At 34.7% G+C, this 23262-nt stretch overlaps 2 protein-coding genes across 4 annotated transcripts in view; one reads left to right on the top strand and one right to left on the bottom strand.

Moving 5' to 3' along the window:
* Saysd1 (SAYSVFN motif domain containing 1) overlaps positions 1 to 11299 on the top strand; it is an 80710-nt gene extending 69411 nt beyond the window's left edge. The window contains exon 3 of the mRNA XM_090399146.1: positions 10409 to 11299. Coding sequence (XP_090255272.1) covers positions 10409 to 10412 — 4 coding nt within the window. The 3' untranslated portion in view covers positions 10413 to 11299. The remainder of the gene's footprint in view (positions 1 to 10408) is intronic.
* Positions 1 to 23262, bottom strand: part of Cog2 (conserved oligomeric Golgi complex subunit 2) — a 437003-nt gene that overhangs the window by 680 nt on the left and 413061 nt on the right. For all 3 annotated transcript variants that reach the window (XM_090399142.1, XM_090399141.1, XM_090399143.1), the window contains exon 16: positions 199 to 373. In XM_090399142.1, coding sequence (XP_090255268.1) covers positions 199 to 373 — 175 coding nt within the window. The remainder of the gene's footprint in view (positions 1 to 198; positions 374 to 23262) is intronic.

Here is a 23262-nt window from a genome sequence, read left to right as displayed (position 1 = left end):
AACAAAATATTGTGATTAATGTAAATTATATTTTACCAAAAAGAAATATGATAATTATAAAACATATTATTATTCAATAAAGGCTTTCCTCTATGGTTCAGTACAAATAAAATTTTAATTCAAAATATTATAAATTAAGACTTAATTTTTCTCTTTTATCTTTAAAAATTAATAAAACTGCAGATACATGTAATATACCTTTTGTCCATAACTTTCAACATCAAGTACAAGCTGGTGTCTGATCTTATCATCATCATTTATTCCTGGAGTACCTGAAGTAGCTGCTATTTTGTCTCTGGCACGTTTCAGTCTTTTTAGACTATCTTCCATTTTTTTCACTGATGTCAAAACATCTCCAGTAACAACAAGATATCTATAGAGGAAGAACATTCAGTTAATTGAAAGCTAATTTAAGTTTAATCAAGTTGAGTCAAGTGTAAAAAAAAGTTATATAATGTACCTAACTTTTTTTAAAATAAAACAGTTTAGTATTTTCAGAAAAATGACAGAAGATATTGTGACATAGACCATGTTACACATGCCTAATTCGAGGTCTGAAACAGCAAATGCTATGTTTGGTCTCCAGAGCAGGGATTCTGGTTTCTATTCTGCTCTTCTCTTCTCCGTGAGTGATATCCTTCAAAGCCAGTACAAACATACTTTAGAGACCCATAACCTGCTCCATTTCAGATACACCAGTTAAAATGGTGGTGCTGCAGGCCAGCCATCAGTTAGTGCATGGACCCGAACCTGTTAGTAATGAGTCAGGAGGAGGCTTTCCAATCAACTGATGCATAATCCCATTGCCACATACTCTGCCAGGTTGTGCTTGAAGAGAGTGTCCGAGTAGTGGTATGTGGGGGAGCACTGTCAAGGCATAGAGACTGGTTTCTCTCTCTCTCTCTGTAAGGATGTCAAGTCCAAGAATCCATCTACTCTCACTGTACATCCCCACTATATCCTTACATCTAATTAAACATATGAAGATCCTCACAAACAATAATACTTACACTGTGACAAAAGCAAATCTCCCTCATAACTAATTCTCATAAAAAAGTCACAACACAACATACAAATGATGCCAGAATCTTTTCACTAAACAGTCACTTTCAAATTCGCTTCACTAGCATCCAGAGAATTAACACAAACATAAATGACTCACCCATCACTTGCAGTCTTCCAGACAAAACATCTTATTCCTAACAGAAACCTAGATTGCAGTTACATCTACTATTATCCACATCCAATGTCCAAACTACACACATTATGATTCTGTTCACAAGGATGGCACCTGTGCCTTTGTGAAATCTGATATAGCTTGCCAGGGAATGGCTAATTTATCAATAGAATCCCCTGCTTTTGACCTTCTCTGGCTGAAGGTATCCTTGCCCCATTTAGTAACAGTCATTTGTTGCATTTATCTTCTCCAAACACTGATAACCATTCAGACCTTCACATTCCTTCCCATGAAACTCAACCATCTGCAATACAGCTTTCCGAATAGTGAGGTTGGCTTCAACATCCACAATTCCAACTGGCACCCATATTTCAACACCACCAACTAAGTTGGACGAGAAGCTAAGACTTGCTTCTCATCCAGTAAGTAATGATCTAACACAAATCATACATCTACTCAAATTCCTCACAATCAGCTTCACTCTCCAAATACTCTGGATCTCTATTTGACCAGTTCTCCTTCTAGATACATCACAGAAGTCACTTCCTCCTGTAGCAACTCAGACCACGATCTTGTACAAGTCTCCTCTCTCACAGAATGCCCCCCCCTCCACCTCCAAACACTCCCAACCTTGCATTATCTGGCACTACAAAGGAGTCACCTGGGATGTCCTGTGGAATTTTTACTACTCCTTTCCTTGGTCTGCCTATTGTTTCTACTCATATGACCCTAACATCTGCTGCAAATGAGTTACAGAAATTATTCTCATGGCATTAAGACCATCCCTGATCAATCCATAATCTTCATCCACTTTCCAAACCCTGGTTCAACAAAAAGTGTATCAAAACAGTTAAAGAAAAAATATAACTTTATGCATGTGGCTCACTTCAAGAGCTCGAGCTTCATACGCTGCCTATACCAAAGCATGCAACATATGCAAGTCAGTCATCAACAGGATTCAAATCTAATTTCATAAAGGCCAACAGCAAAAAAAAACTTGCCTCATCTCTAAATGGAAGCTGTGCCTTCTGGTTGTGTGCTAAGGCTGGTGGATGCAACTTCTGCTCTTCTGCACTTCCACCTCTCTCATCCTGATGGAACCACGTTTACTTCACCCAAAGATAAACTGATTTCCTGGCATCACTCTTCTTCAAACTCCTGCACAGATTACCAAGGAAAATCACTTCCTATCATACCAGGATACCAGTAGTGTACGGCTTCTATAGTTTTTTGACAAAAATACATCAGAAAAATACTAAATAACTTGGATCCTAAAACGTTTTCTGGTCTTGATGGCATCTCTCTCCACTTGTTCTCAAACACCGTGCTCCAGAGTTAACACCCCTCCTGAATTGTCTCTACAATTCATATTATTATACATCTATTATTCCAATGCATGGAAGCAATCTGGTTCTTAAATTCATCCTATTCCTAAAAAAAAAAAAAAAAAAGTGACAGATGTCTAGTGTCAAACTACTGACCAATTCCCATCAACTTAAGTCCTCTCCAAAATAATGGAGAAAGTTATCGATAGGCAACTTCTCCATTACCCAGATGCTCACCAATTAATCAGTGATCAACAAGTATGAATTCTGCCACTGAAGCTATGAGATCAGCTGATCTCGTAACTTACCCACCAATGTGCAAATGCTATGGAAAGGTTTGGAGACATTTGTGCTGTTCTCAACATTTCCAAAACTTTCAACCACGTGTGGCCTGCTTAACAAATTGCTTTTGGTCTTCCTGCCATCCTCTATAATTGGGTAGCCAGCTTTCTCTTTGGTTTGTTCTCTGTGAGTCATGGTAGATGGCTTCAAGCTTCACCATCAATGCTGGAATGCATCAAGGCTTTGTCCTATCACCTAATCTCTTTCTCTTGTTCTTAAATGACCCACTCACAATCAACCACTAATCCTTTCCATAGCTTTGCAGACTATAGTACTCTCCATTCATCCTACTCATTTAACAAATACTACAGTACTCTCACGTCCCAGGCTAAAAGATCCTGCAGCCAGTGCCTTAAATATTGATCTTCATACTGTTCTGCAATGGGATGGACAACTTAGTTATGTTTAATGCCACCAAACCATAGTCTTACCTTTTCTCTTGCAAAATAGATCTCAGCTCACCTACTGTTATCCTCAGTAATACACAAATCACCAGACAAGATCAGATCTCCTTTTTTGCAATAAGATTTACCTCCAGTCTTTCTTAACATAAACACATCATCACAATAGCTTCTTTAGCATTTTCTTTTGTTCATGAGTCTATTTCAACTAACTCTTAACTATATATAAATCCCAAATTTACCTATGTTTAGAATACATGTTTGGAGTAGTGCACCTACAACTTCCCTTAAAATCCTTGATGTCAACCAGAAGCAAGCAAGCAATTAGGCTCACAGATGTTCCCTCTCTCTCTCTCTCTTACAGATAACTTCAACTTCTATCTCTCTGGTACAGTGTTTCAGCATTGTGTTTCTTCTACTGGCACTTCCATGGTCACTCTTCCAGTGAATTGGCAACCAGCATTCCTCCACTTTGTTATACCTGTTAATACAAGAGTAACAGCTGCTCAGCATCCCTTTACTGTGCAACTGCAAAAACACTGAACTCGTTTCTTCCGCTTTTATTTTGTCCACCTCTATCCTCTTCTGGAGCAGCCTTCCTCGTGAAAGTATTCCCAAACAGCTACAATACAGCTCTTCAATCTTAGTCCTCATCCATCTCAAACATGGCACTAACGTGCTTATAGGTTTCTCGAACTCTCATGTATGGGATATATATAAAACATAAGTAAATTTTTTTTTAATATCAATCTCGTTCCCATTTGACTGGTTGCAACACAGGTGATCACTTCATGGCCACTCTCTCCAAAGAGAAGAAGATTAAGACATATCATTCACAATTACATCCTCTGATGATATAACCAGATTTGAGACTTAATCATTGTGTGACCTCCGTTACATACTGCCTAAGATAACTGTCCTTTAAAAACTCAAATTCATTCTCCTTATTCTAACTCTTTATTCCAATAAATTTTGCCATAGTTGAAATCACTCATAATGATCACCCTTTGCTTTCTCACTAAGCCGAGCTGCCTATACATTTCTTTTCTTTTTCTCCACCTTAACCATTCCCTGGCCAGTAGCCAAACCCCACCAAATATCTCAATTCTATCAACCTCCACTTCACACCATACTGTCGTGACGACTCTTTTCTGTCGTGTTCTAAATCTATCTAGTTTCAAGTCACTTTTATGAGTAATACAACTAATTACGAAATGATCACCGATCCAAAAGTAGGGAAATTTATATTTATACTGCGCCACCCTATTCTTAGATTAGTCTATATAAATAGTAGGATCAGTTCTAAATTAAGTCAACAGTCATCTCATTAGGCCGAATCATCTATTATCATTTTTACTTGGGGTTCCCGCAAGATTCGAATATTTATGAACGGTGCAATAATAAGGAATTCAGGCAAACACAATATTTAGATCAACAAAATAAAACATTTAATATATGATATGGTTAACAAATACAAGAACTCTATTTTAAAATGGAACTATACAATTAACTTAACACTTCTTCTTAGGTCACTGATGCTAATTCAATGTTCTAACTTTAATATACTATTCACAGTCTCAAAAACACAAATCTTCTTATCTCAAGTTAATATAACAATTTCACATCTTATTCAGTCTTCACAAATCTATCAGCTCAATGTTTATATTCACAGCAGGCAATAAACTACGTAAGCTATATTCCAAGCAAATATATTCCCGGACCTTGAGCATCGGAGGTATATTACAGTTAATGCTAGAATAGAGAAACTTATACAACTACTCTTACCAGACAAATTCTTCAATACATAAATTATTGAGAGAGCACTTATGAATTAACTTAATTAACATTAGCGGAACACACATAACAAATATTCTCCATAGTTTAAACTGTATTACTGTAAGTCGCACTTCACTATTCCAAACAACGGTAATCAGGTACTAATATCTTTTCCTGTTCACTTTTCTCCAAGTAACCAATATAACCTTTTCCTAGGGCAACATAGAATTTAATCGTAATCCAGATTAACTGGAACTAATCAGAATTTTCGCATTGACTGTCCAGTTTCCTTTTATCTGATTACGGCATCAACCTTTCTTCATAACAACAGCAGTTTTCGCTTATAACATTAAACTTTATGTTTCACTACTTATAGGTTCACTTCCGAACACTATACTCATAAATCTCTGCCCTGAGGATTATATAATCTTGGTTCCGCAAAACTCTCTCCTCACTCTTAATAATAATTCTTCTCTATACTTTTATCTATGACCTTACCTCTTCTCTATATATCTATCTATCTGACCTTCACTCCCACCTTACGTTCGAAGGCCACGCTCTACTCCACTCGTGGTTGTTTACGCGTGCGTCTCCATGACAACAGACTGCACGTAAACATTTCGCTAATGTAATGTATGGTCTAATATTATTCATGAGTGATTACATAACATTAAATATTTCACAAATAAAAACAACAGAATATTTAAGCTACTTCTTTAACTTTTTGATTACGTATACAGTTAAATATAAATTAACACTTTACGTTACACCACATATATTTAGTTATACAAAATTCTAAACATATTATTATTTTATAAACTAATAATAGGTCAAGTTTTGAATAAATATTTAATTAGTAATTCTTAATTAAGGAATAATAAACAATTTTATATAAACCATGATTAATATTTAATAAGCAATGTTAAATGTGAATGAAAAATAATAAATTACATAACATAGCTTCATTCACAATTTAACATAGGCTCACCCTTTCTTTGAAAAATTTTTATTATAAGAAAAATTTTTCTTTTTACACTAGGCTCCTTTAAAAAAAAACTGGATTACATATTTCCTTTTCGATTTTTCAAGTAATAGCCAGTTTTACTGAAACTTGGTTCTTTATTATGTTTTGTGCCTTTATTCTCTTTTACTTTATCATCAATTCTCTTATTACTATTATTATCACTTTCTGCATGTCTTTCAAGTTTGTAGTATAGGATTCTCTTCTTTGAAATAAATTCACGTTCTCCATTATTAGAATTAAGTCTTTGTTGTCTCACAACCTGGCGGTTTGTTCTACGATATAGATTAGACATTTTACCAAAATTGACTTCAACCTTTAGTTTACTATCAGTGGTAAGTTCTGATTTGGGCTTTGTCACTACTACTTTTTGTTCATCAGTAAGAAGAGGAGTATCAGATTGAATATGTACATAAGAGTTATCACCACTATCTCTATTAGATGATTGATTCACAGCTGATTTTTCTTCAGTAGATGGTCCTGATTCAAGTGGCAATCTAAGCTGTTTTGTTTGATACTTAGACTTATCATAATTATAAATTTCATTTCTTCTAGTACATCTCCTTTTGTTCATCAGGGTTATTTCCTCCTTAGAAAAGTCACAAGAAAATTTATATCTTGCTAAGAAGTTTGTTCCCAAGATAATGTGAGAACTTAGATTGGAAGTAGTGGGGACAACAAGTAGGTCTTGCCACACGTACAGTCCAAATTCTGGCAGGTATATTCTTGCTCGAAGCTTTTCATATGCCACAAAGTTTGAGTCTGAGAGAGAAGTAATCCTTACAGGTTGTCTCAGCTTGGCAGTGCTCTTCCACAGTTTGTTTTTTAATGTTAGGAAATAATCCATCCTGATGGTAGAGGCATTGCATCCTGTATCTAATAAGATGTCACATTTAGAACCCAGGATTTCTCCTCTAACTGTCATCATTCTTTCATTAGGTGCCTGGTGTTTCTGAATTCCATTATTTCTTCTGTGGTTCACATATCCAAATTTTGAATTCCATCTGTTGTTATAGTAATTTTCTTTGTTATGGAAGCAGTTCCTGGCATAATGTCCAACTTTGTTGCAATTGTAACACCTAAGAGGATTTCTTTGCTTTATCTCTGTCTTGGATTGAGGAACAGCAGACATTTGTTGTCTAACATCATTTAATCCTCGCATTACCTTATCTAGACAACTTAAAATAGGTTGACTTTGTTGTTCAACTTGATGTTTGATCATCTCATCAATTTTATTTGTAGTGGGATTTTGATTTTCTTGAGATTTCAGAGTAATAGCTGATAACTGTCTCACAACTTCATTAAGACTATCCATTATAGGCTGATTTAACTTATTCACTTCCTGATGAATTAAAGTTTTTACTTCTGTCATCAGTTTCCTGTCCAATTGCTCTTTACTCTCTGTCACGTAGTTTACACTACTCGAATTTTCTCCAGTATTCTTTGCTTTTTCCTTTTCAACTTTACTTCTCTTTTCTATTTCTGATTGGTTGAATGAACTATCAGTTTTATTCACGACATTCACAAGACTTGCATTAGTTGAGGGATAAAGGTCACCTAGTATTTGTTCTTTTTCCTTTACACTTTTGAGACACTCTTCTAAAGTAGAAATTTTCTTCTTGTAGGCTGTTTCTCTTAATTCTTGCCTAACACCTTGTCTAAGTTGTTGGAACACAGCCCAATCTAAGTGAGGTTTATCTTCACCAGTAACATTCAAACTGTTGGCCAATGTTAATAACCGATTGTGAAAATCAGTAACAGTCTCTTTATCCTTTTGAACAATTTTCTGCAATTTCCATAAGTTAGGACCTACACTTCTAAGTTTACAAAATTGAGACAATAAGGTGTCTTTAAATTTGGAATACTCAAAAGTTTCTCGAAGTATTGGAGAAGAATGCAAAAATGTTTTTGCTTTACCTACCAATTTACTTCTAATCAGAACTAGTAATTGAAAATCAGTCCAACCTGCAATTTCTCTAAGTTTTTCAACATAGGTAAAGAAAAATAGTACATCATCTGATTCTTCACCTGAATATTGGGGAAAAACCTGTTGCGGGTTTACCGTACGAAAGAATTCACTGTCATTCATTTCAGAGCTTGATGTGACAGCCATAGTGATTAATAAATTACTATCTCAATTAATTCAATCTTTCTACTTTAAAATTAACTTTTATCTTTGCCTGAGTCCAAATTATAACCAGTTCACTGTGATTTAATTATTTCACTTTCTAAAATTTCAGGGAGTAATTCTACAATTATTATCACTAAACTTAAATTCAATTTCTTATCTTATAGTTGTTAAATTTAATTCCTACCTATTAAATCACATCCTGTCGACTGCGCCATCTGTATTGACGACTCTTTTCTGTCGTGTTCTAAATCTATCTAGTTTCAAGTCACTTTTATGAGTAATACAACTAATTACGAAATGATCACCGATCCAAAAGTAGGGAAATTTATATTTATACTGCGCCACCCTATTCTTAGATTAGTCTATATAAATAGTAGGATCAGTTCTAAATTAAGTCAACAGTCATCTCATTAGGCCGAATCATCTATTATCATTTTTACTTGGGGTTCCCGCAAGATTCGAATATTTATGAACGGTGCAATAATAAGGAATTCAGGCAAACACAATATTTAGATCAACAAAATAAAACATTTAATATATGATATGGTTAACAAATACAAGAACTCTATTTTAAAATGGAACTATACAATTAACTTAACACTTCTTCTTAGGTCACTGATGCTAATTCAATGTTCTAACTTTAATATACTATTCACAGTCTCAAAAACACAAATCTTCTTATCTCAAGTTAATATAACAATTTCACATCTTATTCAGTCTTCACAAATCTATCAGCTCAATGTTTATATTCACAGCAGGCAATAAACTACGTAAGCTATATTCCAAGCAAATATATTCCCGGACCTTGAGCATCGGAGGTATATTACAGTTAATGCTAGAATAGAGAAACTTATACAACTACTCTTACCAGACAAATTCTTCAATACATAAATTATTGAGAGAGCACTTATGAATTAACTTAATTAACATTAGCGGAACACACATAACAAATATTCTCCATAGTTTAAACTGTATTACTGTAAGTCGCACTTCACTATTCCAAACAACGGTAATCAGGTACTAATATCTTTTCCTGTTCACTTTTCTCCAAGTAACCAATATAACCTTTTCCTAGGGCAACATAGAATTTAATCGTAATCCAGATTAACTGGAACTAATCAGAATTTTCGCATTGACTGTCCAGTTTCCTTTTATCTGATTACGGCATCAACCTTTCTTCATAACAACAGCAGTTTTCGCTTATAACATTAAACTTTATGTTTCACTACTCATAGGTTCACTTCCGAACACTATACTCATAAATCTCTGCCCTGAGGATTATATAATCTTGGTTCCGCAAAACTCTCTCCTCACTCTTAATAATAATTCTTCTCTATACTTTTATCTATGACCTTCCCTCTTCTCTATATATCTATCTATCTGACCTTCACTCCCACCTTACGTTCGAAGGCCACGCTCTATTCCACTCGTGGTTGTTTACGCGTGCGTCTCCATGACAACAGACTGCACGTAAACATTTCGCTAATGTAATGTATGGTCTAATATTATTCATGAGTGATTACATAACATTAAATATTTCACAAATAAAAACAACAGAATATTTAAGCTACTTCTTTAACTTTTTGATTACGTATACAGTTAAATATAAATTAACACTTTACGTTACACCACATATATTTAGTTATACAAAATTCTAAACATATTATTATTTTATAAACTAATAATAGGTCAAGTTTTGAATAAATATTTAATTAGTAATTCTTAATTAAGGAATAATAAACAATTTTATATAAACCATGATTAATATTTAATAAGCAATGTTAAATGTGAATGAAAAATAATAAATTACATAACATAGCTTCATTCAATTTTGCCATAGTTGAAATCACTCATAATGATCACCCTTTGCTTTCTCACTAAGCCGAGCTGCCTATACATTTCTTTTCTTTTTCTCCACCTTAACCATTCCCTGGCCAGTAGCCAAACCCCACCAAATATCTCAATTCTATCAACCTCCACTTCACACCATACTAATTCAAAATCACTGCTACTTTTTTTCTCCTTGTATCACAATCTTGCATAGACATAATTCCCCAGCTATCATCATCAGATCCTTCTCTTCTTGCCTTTCCTATCTCAAAAAACGTTGCATCCCTCCATTTCTATATAAATAGACTATAAAGAATATAATAGAATAGAATAAAGAATTATGGTTTTTAATTTCTTTTCAATTTTGTTTATAAATGTGTAATTATTATTATTTTGTAATTTCAGATGATGAGAAATATGGCAGAAGCTGTATGCCGATTAATTTCAGAACAAAGAATTTTTGTTATCAAAAAGTGTTATCGGTAAAGTAACTTTTGCCTGCCTCGTATACAAAAAGTGGCAAATCCTAGCAATAGTGTCAGGTGAAGATAGAGGTTAAAATAAAAGGACAGTTCAGCTGATGGTAAACATTGTTTCTTGAACAACTGGATGGTGTAATTTCTGGGACAGACAGCATGCAGAATGACCATGAGAGTTACTGTGCTTAACATGCAAGGGAAAATAGGATGGGACAGCATAGAGAGCATTGTTACAAAAAAAAATAAAATAAATAAAATAATAATAAAAGGAACAAAAGAGGAGTCTGTTTTCAGGTTTGAAGCTGGATAATAAAGAAACTGACAGCTGCTGTTCATGTTCACAAAAGAAGAATGTGTGTGGCCAGCTCAGAGCATTGTGCAATAAAATACAGAAGAGGTAGAAACAGAATATCTATGAAAAATTGTTCAACATGTCAGGAGGAGTCATCAGTTAACCATATTGCTTTCTTCTGGATAATATCAGCATTTTTAGAAAGGCTGTTGGTGAATCACCAAAAAATATGTGACAGCATTTTAAGGTGAAGAGAAATCTGACTTGTTTGTTGGAAATCTTGATATTATCAAAGATAACATCTAGTAAATGAAGTTCACAAGGTTATCCTTATTCCACTGAAGGACAAGTTCCCCCCCCCCTTCTTTAAGGGGAAGGTGGTATCTCCTTTGTGTATTTAAAAATGTCTGTAAAAATGAAAACTGAAATTACCTGATGCTCTTTTAATTTCTCATTCCTCAATTTAGATCTTGACTTAACTCTTTTCTTTCTTTCTTATTTTTTGTGTACCTAATGTGAAGTTATATCTACATCTATACTGTTATGTGACTATACATGATTTGAAGTGTACAATAAAACAGAGTACATTATATACTGTACTTCAATATTACGTTTCTTAGTTTGACCTGTCCTTATAGTATCAAATAAAGTAAAGCATTTGCAAACAGAGCTTAGTGTTATGCCAGTGAGAATAAAGAATCACTGTTGAGATGGAAAGTGGAAAAAGTAAGGTGAAATTTTGGGTTTCAATATAACCTGTAATCTTTTCACACATATAAATAAATAGGGAGATAATACAGAATTTAGTAATAGTATGTCCAATTTGAAAATTTGTATAATAAACATATGGCATTCATTTATGTGTGTGTGTGTGTTTGTGCATATATATATATATATATATATATTAGGATAACCAAGCAATTTTATATGCTTGGTTATTTTAGCTCCTAATCCCAAGTATGCAAACAATTAAGTTTGCGCCTGAAACAAAGTTCAAGTCTAAAGATGGTACAACACCAGGGCAACTCATTGTAAAGGTGGCTAAAGCTTTGATCACTATTCTTAGTATTTTCCCATAATGTAAAGCACATCTCACTAGAAGATGTATACTGCAATGCATTATGGGTGGGGTCACTACCCAGACCGGTTTCGACCTTTTTTGAGGTCTCCTCAGTGAGTAGCTAGACCCTAAATACCAAGGTTTTAGTAATACAAAGCCTTATCAACTTTACCTATATAAGTTGCAACAAGGTGTATTAAGTTTTAATAAAAATCTCTGGAGGAGATATTGATGGGAATAAATTTTTAACTTGGGTATATTGTATATTAGGATAACCAAGCAATTTTATATGCTTGGTTATTTTAGCTCCTAATCCCAAGTATGCAAACAATTAAGTTTGCGCCTGAAACAAAGTTCAAGTCTAAAGATGGTACAACACCAGGGCAACTCATTGTAAAGGTGGCTAAAGCTTTGATCACTATTCTTAGTATTTTCCCATAATGTAAAGCACATCTCACTAGAAGATGTATACTGCAATGCATTAGTGACCCCACCCATAATGCATTGCAGTATACATCTTCTAGTGAGATGTGCTTTACATTATGGGAAAATACTAAGAATAGTGATCAAAGCTTTAGCCACCTTTACAATGAGTTGCCCTGGTGTTGTACCATCTTTAGACTTGAACTTTGTTTCAGGCGCAAACTTAATTGTTTGCATACTTGGGATTAGGAGCTAAAATAACCAAGCATATAAAATTGCTTGGTTATCCTAATATACAATATACCCAAGTTAAAAATTTATTCCCATATATATATATATATATATATATATATGATGAATGCCATAGGATAATGGATTAAACAAGAATTTCTTGGCAAGTTTAATTTATAGCCAAATGAAGACTTTCCACAATTCAATCTCGACCATTTAATAGCATCAAATCCACTGCATTTATAAAACCAAATGGCACAATGATTCATATTTTTATTTCTTTTTATAGTCACAATCAAATACAGGTCTTCTTCAAAATGCAGGGCATCTCTCTAATGAAATATAATGTAGTGTCACTTTTATTTCTAGATTTCCATGGAACCATTAGACTTCCCGTGGGAGACTTCCATTTTGCACAAAATAGTTTCAATATCACCATACTCACTACATATGATGGAAACAATTTACTCAACCTTACTCATCTTTATAAAACTTTCAGTAGGATCACTTGCGCTTGCATCACCTACTACCCTGCCGCACTCCGCTACACCTAAATAAGCTAATAAAATTTATAAAAATTCTTAGTTATTCATCTGTAGTCATCTCCAACAATTCTTTTTGTCCTAGGTATTCATCAGGAGATCAGTCAAAAGTTTAGTTTTATTTTTTAGTTTCAAAACATACTTGATATATTTTACATCTCCAGACATAAAATATTTGATTAAACTCATTTACAGTCTGCAGTAATAAGTTAAAAAATAATTATTATTATCGGTTCATCTGTCAGCAGTCAGAACAGGAAAGTTTCCCAAATAAAGCTAATGATATTTTCTTTGTCATACTGGCTATAACAATGTCTAAGATTTTATATACAGTAAACTATTTATCTGACCCTTCATAATTAATTGACTTCTGGTAAAGCACCACATAATCGTACTTCTATTCTCCAACCTTTAATTATCAGAATGGCAAATTGCATACCTGATGTGTTCAGATAAATGGTAAATTACTGCACCTAAATTCTCATTGCAGCATCTATAAAAATTATAACTCCTAATAGAGCAAGCTTATTCCTTCCTATGATCAGGGCCAGTTTTATCATTAGGCGAACTTTAGTAAAAATTAAAAAAAAAAAAATAAAAATAAAAATGAGTCAAGCCGTCCTGGTACTCGCTGATGATCCTACATTATTTTCGGATTTTTCTTTCCGAGTTTCTCGGAATTAAAACTTACACTCGCTCTATGATGGCTCAGGAACGACTCACTGGTCTAGTATAATAAATTTAGTTTAATCCTTTATCCAAGTGTGAGAAAACAAAGTTTGCGCCTGAAAATATCTTCAGGACTGAGGTAAGGCAGTACAACACCGAGCAACTCGTAACAAAGGTGGACCAACTAACATCACTCCTATCTCAGTATCTCCCATAATGCAAAACACATCTCCTTGTGGATATGTATAATGTTATGCATTAAGGGAAGGGCTACCCAGACTAGTTTCAACTTTTATTGAGGTCTCTTCAGTGGGAGCCAGGCCCAGAAGTGGAGATACCAGGCAGAAGCAATGGTGAGGTCATCTTTACCTATAGGAGATGCCAAAAGGTGTGCCACCTTTTTATTAAATTACTCTGGATTTAGAGAAAGATGTTGAAAGTTTATTTTTCATTTGGTTAGACTATAATAAATTTAGTTTAATCCTTTATCCAAGTGCGAGCAAACAAAGTTTGCGCCTGAAAATATCTTCAGGACTGGGGTAAGGTAGTACAGGTAAAGATGACCTCGCTATTGCTTCTGCCTGGTATCTCCACTTCTGGGCCTGACTCCCACTGAAGAGACCTCAATAAAGGTTGAAACTAATCTGGGTAATGGCCCTTCCCTTAATGCATAAAATTATACATATCTGCAAGGAGATATGTTTTGCATTATGGGAGATACTGATAGGAGTGATGTTAGCTTGGTCCACCTTTGCTACGAGTTCCCCAGTCCTTTGTTTGTTCACACTTGGATAAAGGATTAAACTAAATTTATTATAGCCTAACCAAGTGAAAAATAAACTTTCAACTGGTCTAGTAATAATATCTATAGAGCATGAAATTGCATCTACAATCAATATAGACGAATTAATTCAAAACTTTGCCAAAACAAAAGCCGAGAGATAAATTTTTCATAATTTTTGTATTTAAGATGTAATAATTTTCTTGCTGTACAGATTTTAGGAGTAATCATATATGTATTAAAGGCATTAGCTGATTTTTTTTTTTTTTTTCCATATATGTATACAAATGTATTGGTTTGGATTAATAAATTTGTTAATGTTCTGATATTTTTAGATATATCCACATGTGTATGTGTGCTTGTGTGAGTATGACAATATATATATATATATATATATATATATATATATATAGACAATGTATGGGGGGGAACCTAAATTTTCTTTGCTAAGGGGCATCAGATACTCTCGAACCGGCCTTGCCTATGATTAGTAATAATAACAACATACAAAATTCTCCTCTTTTCTCCTTAAATTATAGCTATGGTGCTACAGCTGTGTCTGAGATGCAACTACATATTTACTAATGCATATTACTGATATTTTTATATATCACTCAGACAAACACAGATGATCTGTAAAACAATAAGTATAGAAATGATCTGAGATGATAACCAGAAACGGGTGCATTTTGCAACAATTGAATGCTAAGCCATTTTTATTTTACACACTGCAGCCAGCAGATGCTCTCGTTATTAACAATTTGGAATTGTTCAAAACAATGAGTAATTTTGCCAGTGAACAGACCAATTTAAGACAAATAAGCAAACAGAAGTTTACGCCTGCAAGTGATGCAAGACTAGCTGATCCTACAGGTAGTGCAAGACCAAGGCAACTCGTGGTAAAGGTGGCATAAGCTCTGATCACTAATCTTAATATTTACCCTTAATGCCAAAACACATCTCCAAGAAGGGGATGCATGATGTTTTGTATTAAAGGCAGGGGGTCACTACCAGACCGGTTTCGACCTTTATTGAGGTCTCGTCAGTGGGAGCTAGGCTAGAAATATCAAGATTTAGTAATACAGAGCTTATAAGTATTTTACCAGAACAAGTTGCCATAAGGTGTTTTAACCTTATTAAATAAAAATCTCTGGAGGAGATATAAATGTAGAAAGTATTTTACCTTGGGTATAGTAAATGTTAAAACTACCAAACAATTTTAAACCTGGTTTTACTGTTTTGGCATTAAGGGTAAATATTAAGATTATTGATCAGAGCTTATGCCGCCTTTACCACGAGTTGCCTTGGTCTTGCACTACCTGTAGGATTAGCTAGTCTTGCATCACTTGCAGGCGCAAACTTCTGTTTGCTTACTTGGGAAATGGAGTAAAACCAGGTTTAAAATTGCTTGGTAGTTTTAACATTTACTATACCCAAGGTAAAATACTTTCTACATTTATATCTCCTCCAGGGATTTTTATTTAATAAGGTTAAAACACCTTATGGCAACTTGTTCTGGTAAAATACTTATAAGCTCTGTATTACTAAATCTTGATATTTCTAGCCTAGCTCCCACTGACGAGACCTCAATAAAGGTCGAAACCGATCTGGGTAGTGGCCCCTTGCCTTTAATACAAAACATCATGCATCCCCTTCTTGGAGATGTGTTTTGGTATTAAGGGTAAATATTAAGATTAGTGATCAGAGCTTATGCCACCTTTACCACGAGTTGCCTTGGTCTTGCACTACCTGTAGGATCAGCAAGTCTTGCATCACTTGCAGGCGCAAACTTCTGTTTGCTTACTTGGGAAATGGAGTAAAACCAGGTTTAAAATTTAAGACAAAATCTGAGATGGCTTAACAAATTTTAGAAGAGTTCCTAAATGCAATTAAGTTCTGTCCAGAAAAAAAGACTTATTACTTTTGTCAATTTTTAACTGCAAAAACGTCCCTAAAAATGGTAGGTGGTTTCTGGAATCAGCTTAAAAGGCTAATTTAGTAATAGCAAAAGAGATTCAGAAGTGATAACTATTTTTTTTTTAAATGAAAAAGAGAGATGAAGGTTAAAATAGGTGAGATACAGCTAAATTAATAACTAGAAGATGCTATATTCAGGCAATAATGATCAGAAAAAGAAAGGGGTAGCTCTATTATTCAACACAAAATGAGATAAACTTCCTAAATGATAATGTTTTGCAAGTGATATGAACAAAGTTCAAATGGGGAAACTGAATAGATTTATTTATGGGTTCACAAGCACAAATAAGTGTTCTACTTCTTTGGTTCTACCAGCAAAGTAGAATTTGAGCAATTAGAGAAGGCACAAAGTCCGCACGGTTAGCCTAGTGGTTATGCGCTTCGCAACCATATGCCTGCAGAAGGAGTGTCCTAGGTTCGATTCCCGTCAGTGACGTGAGGAGCTGAAGGATCTTCCTCAGCCATAGCCAAGTTAGCCAGTCTTGGGCATGGACAGCAGGGTTTTTCCCCCAGTTTATTCTGAGGTTTTTCATCCCGCAAAGCAGACAAACTGGCCTTGAGAACTTAACACTATAGGCCATAGGATATACCGGGGTATAGGGCTGACCACCTTATCCTGTAAACGGATTGAGGTCCGATGATCAATGGACCCTCGACACCGCAAGGTAAAAGAGGGTATAAAGAAGATGAGATGAGATGAGAGAAGGCACAAAGTAGGGAATGAATATCATACACATAGAATTGTTTGGGGGAAATTTGGCAAAAAGAACAAAGCTGACAATAATGAGTTTTTAATGGCACTTGCAATGTAATAATGATTATCAGACACATATCACAAGAATAAAGAATAATTTTATTAAAGTTAATTATTTTAATTTTATTTCGACTTTAATTGCAATCTCATTTTATTTTGTAATCACCTATATGGTAGCATCTAGCAAGTGATCAGCTTTGTATATAGGGCTAAAGTTCTTTGTTCTAGCTTCACCTTAGGATTATGCTGATGGCCTATTAATTTCTGGCCAAAATATTTGCAATAATAAAATTATTATTCTTGATTGACAAAGACTGACTAGCCATTAACACCATGTTCTAACAAAGAATTCCAGATGATTGGAGTAGAGTCCAGTGGCAGCTCATACATAAGGGCTGCATTGATGCAGCTCCAGCATTGAATATACTAGCGAGTAGTACTGGCTAGTACACTCAACTCTGGAGCTGCATTCAATGCAGCCCTTATGGATAAGTTGTCACAGGTAGAGTCTGTTGTGTATCCATATCCAGGGCATTTATCACTCACACCACATCATGCCTTCTCTTGAATCCATTCCCACTACTTGCACTCTCAAACTCTAAAAATAAGCCATTCCAGTCACACACACACACTGCTCTATCAGAGAAAAATCTAGCTCCAATCCCTTTCTTGACTGCATTCATTCTCAACTTCCATGGCTACCTTCTTATTCTCTCCCAATCCTCTATAAAATGAAAATTCCACCTACTAGTATCCTGCATGATACTTTTGGAAGTTTGTAGGTCTCTATCATATCACCTTCTTTCTCTTATTTGCTAACATCTGCATTCTCTGTCTCTCCTCATAAGCACTTGCACATTCCCAATATCATCGTTTACTCTCTCCTTTTCATACTCTCAACTGTATCCGCATCACCAGATCTGTGCACAGTAATACAAATGAGGTTGTAACACAACCTTACCTAAAAAGTCAAACTAAAGAAAATGAGTGAGAATCAAGGTAATTCAAACTAATATATTTATTTACAAACATTCTTAGTGCAACTGTGACATGCATGAATATGACAATGTGTGTAAAATGTTTTTTTCTCTCCCAAGTGCTATATGCAATTCAGCTTAACACTTTTCAGGTCAAATTTATCTTACGAAACTAATTTCAATTTTCACTCTTTAAAATCACAAGTTATAAGAACCAAAAACTTAGTTAACTTCTTTAGACCTGACATGCACATAATATGCATGCAGAAAAAAAAAAAAAAGCATGCATATTATCAAGATCCTATCTGTTTCCTGAAGCTGCAGATTCCTTTCTGAAGAAAGTTCTTTTTTTTCTTAGGAAACAGTACTAAGAAAATTTTAAAATTCATTTTCTTCTGGAAATTATTATTATTACATGACACCTCCAGGGAGTTCACTCATTGAGGGAGGGCACCTTCTCTACAACTCTCCATCTCCACCAACTACAACGAACTGCAACTACCAATGCCATCATTATCTACACTGATGCCATCTACCGCCCACCACCACTCGTATTTTTACAGATAATCACAAACATCCATGCCCTCGGTGGGATTCGAACCCGCAACCTTTTGGCTGGAGAGCAGATATGCTAACCACTCAGCCGACATTCTTAAGTATAAGGAAATTTATATTCTCCCTTTCTTTTAAGGTTACACGGTGGTCAGCATTCACTGATAAAATTACAGAGACAAAAATGCACGTGTTGGAGTAATTACTTTACTTTACTGAAAATAACACTCGATGTTTTGACCTCTGTATCAAGGTCATCATCAGGAAAACATACATATGCACAGGACACAAGCTACATGACACTACACAAAGGTAATATAAATCTAAATGCTCTGTTAATTGCTTACCTGATCTCTGCTGAAAAAAAAAAAAAAATCCTACTATTTGCTTCTTTTTGTTAATTAAGTAATATTTATGTATATTATTTTTATTTATTATTATTTTATTTATTTTTTTCACCAGGCTAAGGTAAATGATTAACAAAGAATTTACATCTATCTTACTTTTGTGTAGCATCATAGCTTGCGTGTGTGCATATGTATGTTTTCCTGATGATGACCTTCATACAGAGATTGAAACATTCAGTGCTATTTTCATAATTATAAGTAAAGCAATTACTCCAATATGTGCATTTTTGTCTCCATATTCTCCCTTGTTTAAAGCATTCCAACCAGAATAAAAACAACATTACTCAATGTTTGATAAATTGCCCATTACTTCAAGAAAACTGTATAATACTATTTTAAGAGCTTTATCTACATTTAGGGTTCATTTAAAAAAAATTATCTGTTAATTTGAAAAAAAAAAAAAAAAAACCTTTTTTTTTTTTTTTAAATGTTTCTTCCGCCTATGATGAAAGTTTTTTTTTTTTGTAAACCTATAGTACATTTGTACCATGGGTTTGCTTCTCTTTTAATGATCTTACCTACTTTGACTTAAAAAAACAAACACAAAAAACAACCTTCCCTTATACTCTATTTCTCACCAAAATTTTCACCTTCTTTCAGAACTATTACTGCATTCTGTTTCTAATCATCAATGCAAGAGCACTCCTATCACAAAGTAAAGTAATGGTGAAAACAAAAGTACTCATGTTGTTGTCAACAAGAATGCAGTTCTCTAACTGCAAGAAGTGAGAAATTTTTAGAACATTTATTCTCCTTGTCAAGTTGTGAAGTTATAGGAACAGAAATTCTGATGCATGTCCCCTCCTTTCTGATATCAATAAATATTATTATCAAAATTATTACAGACTGTACCTGCCATTTTTTTTTTAATTTACACATTACCAAATAGATACAATTAAAAAGAATAAAATATTACATTTTTAATTGATGTTTACAATAGAAGCTTTTTTTTTAAACGACTTTTCTAAAAATACAGCTAAACAGCAGATTTACATTTTCATATTAACCATCTATAAAAAGTGAAATAAAGATGAATGTGAGAATTATAGAGGAATTTCGTTACTAAAATTCATGAAAGCATAGTTGTAAAAGGGCAATAAAAATGTGAGGGAAGCATGAGGGAGAGCACAAGCTGTGTTTATGTCAGTTAGGGATTGTCAAGATCGGATTTTCATTTTAAGAAGGATAGTTGAGAAATCATTGAAACATAAAAAAGATCTGCATTTAATTATTGTAGAAAAGGCATTTGATAAGGTAAGATGCCAAGAGAGAAAAACGTTAAAACACAATCATATGGTGTGAGACATTATATACAGATGTGTGTGTGTGTGTGTGTGTGCGTGTGCTAGACTTAGTTGTATGTTAGTAGTTAAAATTGAAGGACTGATATACAGGAAGAGATGGTTTAATGGCAAGTCACATGCAAGACAAGATATGTACACTATCTCCACTATCATTCAGCATCTGTATGGATCACATTATGAAAGAAAGTGGCATTAAACCTAATTAAAAAAAGTTACAAGGTGTGACAAATTCTCAAAATGGCCTTTTATTATCGGATATATGAAGAGTCAGGCAGAACCACATGACTGTGCATGTTTGGATATGCTTCTACTATTGCCTTGAGTCATATCAAAACAATTAAGCAATAGTTGGCAAGCTGTGAAAGTGTCAACAAGTGTGTGTTTATTGCTTTCAGTGGAAAAATGAACAATGCCTTAATATTAAGTTTTGTGTGAGGACAGGCAAAAGTTCGCAAACTCTAGACATGTTAAGAGTGTTTTATGGTGATTACGGCATAAAAAAGTCTGGTGTATCTGAGTGGCATAAGAAGTTTACAGAGAAACAGGAAGATGTGAGAGACCACGAAAGAATTGAGCAACCACACTCATCAAGTATGTGAAAAGAGTGTGGTAATTAGTTCAGTGTGAAAGATGATTAAGTGAAAGGTTAATGGCAGAAGAATTAAATTTATAGTGAGGAAAATTCTGACAGAGGATTTGGAATGAGGAAAAATTTCTGCAAATGTTTTCTGCTAATTTTGAGTAAAGATCAAAAGTGGCAGCCAGTTGTTTGTTCTGATCTTTCTTCACAATTAATTGGCCGTGTCTCATAGTTATTACTGGTGATAAAACTGTGTTTTCAGTATGACCATGAAACCAAACTGCAAAGTATTCCATGGAAAACATCTTCACCAGACCAAGAAAGGTGTCACAATTACAGATCAAGTGAACAAACATTGTTATTTAGATGTGCTGTCAAAATAATGCGAAGCTGTTCACAAGAAGAGACCTGATTTTGGTTGAACAATTAGATCATCTATTATGACAATGCACTTGCAGATGATGCAATAGCTGCTCACAAGTTTCTGGCTAAAAAAAACCAATGACAAAATTCAAACAGTCCACATTCACCAAACTTAGGCCTTTGTACTTTTGGCCACTCTCAAATGTGAAGAATGCATCTATGATCCAGATTTTCTGACATCCAATGTCATGTGGTGACAGTACTAAAAAGAAATTAAACTTGCCAAGAAATTATATTCTTGTTTACTCCTTTATCCAAGTGTATTTGCAAGCAAAGTAGCTTCACATCTAGGCTACTTGTATATAGAGGCCAATGACTTAATATCAGTTGTCTTAGTATCCTATAATGAAAAGCACATCCTTTCAGACATATTTGGGATACCCTCTCCAAAAACTGAGTAATCTACAAGATCACTCCAAATCTCACTAAGTAACCCTAAAGGATCACTACTAAACTCATCACTCCTAACCCGAATGGCTTCAGGAGAGGAAACTCAGCAGGGGCTCCACTCAGTGACAGGCAAAATCCTGCCACTGAGCAGGCCTCTCTACTCCCCCAGGAAACCCAAATCCAGAAAATATACCAAAGTTAAATTAATTTTTTTTTTTTTTTTATTCGTATGGGGTTCTCCTATTCCTTGACTGTCCCCTTAGGACTGGTTGAGTCCTCCAAATGAGGGAGTAAGTACTATATCCATGTAGCCTGTGTGTGTTCACGGGGCCGGTTTGCCTGCTTGCGGGATGAAAAACCCTAGATAAACTGGGGGGGGGGACCCTACTGCCCATGCCCAAGACTGGCTAACATAGCTAAGGCTGAGAAAGATCCTTAAGCTCCTCACGTCTATGATGGGAATCAAACCTAGGACACTCCTTTCCCCAGGCATATGGTTACGAAACACATAGCTACTAGGCTAACAGTGCAAACAGTCCTTATAGTCCTTATAAGGACTGGCTTAAAGGGGCGAAGCAAGAATGCTTTTCATCTTCCCCGTTATCTGTAGAGGACAGTGTAGGGATAAGGTGTTATTGAGCAATTAAAGCTCTGATCATGGCAGGAGGGTAACAGCAATAGCCGAGCCTCAGTTAAAACTTCATTGGCTACAGCATTGCCATCCATTACACTCCCAGGGTATTGGATTGAATGAATAAATCACCGCATCTCACGGTCGATTGACCACACTTAGTGCAAACAGTTAAATTAATGCAGAAGTCATATGTTTCCCATATAAAAATAGTAAAAAGGTGTATCGCCTTAATATTGAACTTATCTGGATGAAAGAGAGAGAGATGTGAAAAGATTTTCACTTGGTTACAAATTAAATTAATCCTGCCATGAAATTATATTCTTGTTTCATCCAAGTTTGTGCATGAAGTATCTTCATGATTAGGTTACTTGTATATACAACTGATGACTTTGCATCAATTATATGGGAAATATACGACCTGCATTAATTTAACCTTGGTATCTCTCTCTTCTGAGTCTAACTCCCTCTGATTAGACCTCAATAAGGTTGGCAACTGGTCTGGGTAGTTATCCCATGATACAAAGCCACACACATTCCAAAAGAATGTGTGTGGCTTTGTATCATGGGATAACTAAGGCAACTGATGTGAAGTCATCAACCTAGTCATGAAGATAGACTTTGTTTACTCACATGTGGAGAAAGGATTAAACAGGAATATAATTTCATGGTAGTTTAATTTAATTTGTTACCAAGTGAAAAAACTATCTACAAGTATTAAAAAGAATTTCAGAAGATGAGTTCCCAAACAATGGCAGGATCATCTAAATACATTACTGCACAAGAG

Source organism: Typopeltis vanoorti, chromosome 10 (assembly GCF_054136105.1).
Source record: "Typopeltis vanoorti isolate ZY-2024b chromosome 10, IOZ_Tvanoo_1.0, whole genome shotgun sequence".
NCBI classification, from domain to species: Eukaryota; Metazoa; Arthropoda; class Arachnida; order Uropygi; family Thelyphonidae; genus Typopeltis; species Typopeltis vanoorti.
The sequence above is the reverse complement of the archived record's forward strand: the minus strand, read 5'-3'. Positions and strand labels throughout refer to the sequence as shown.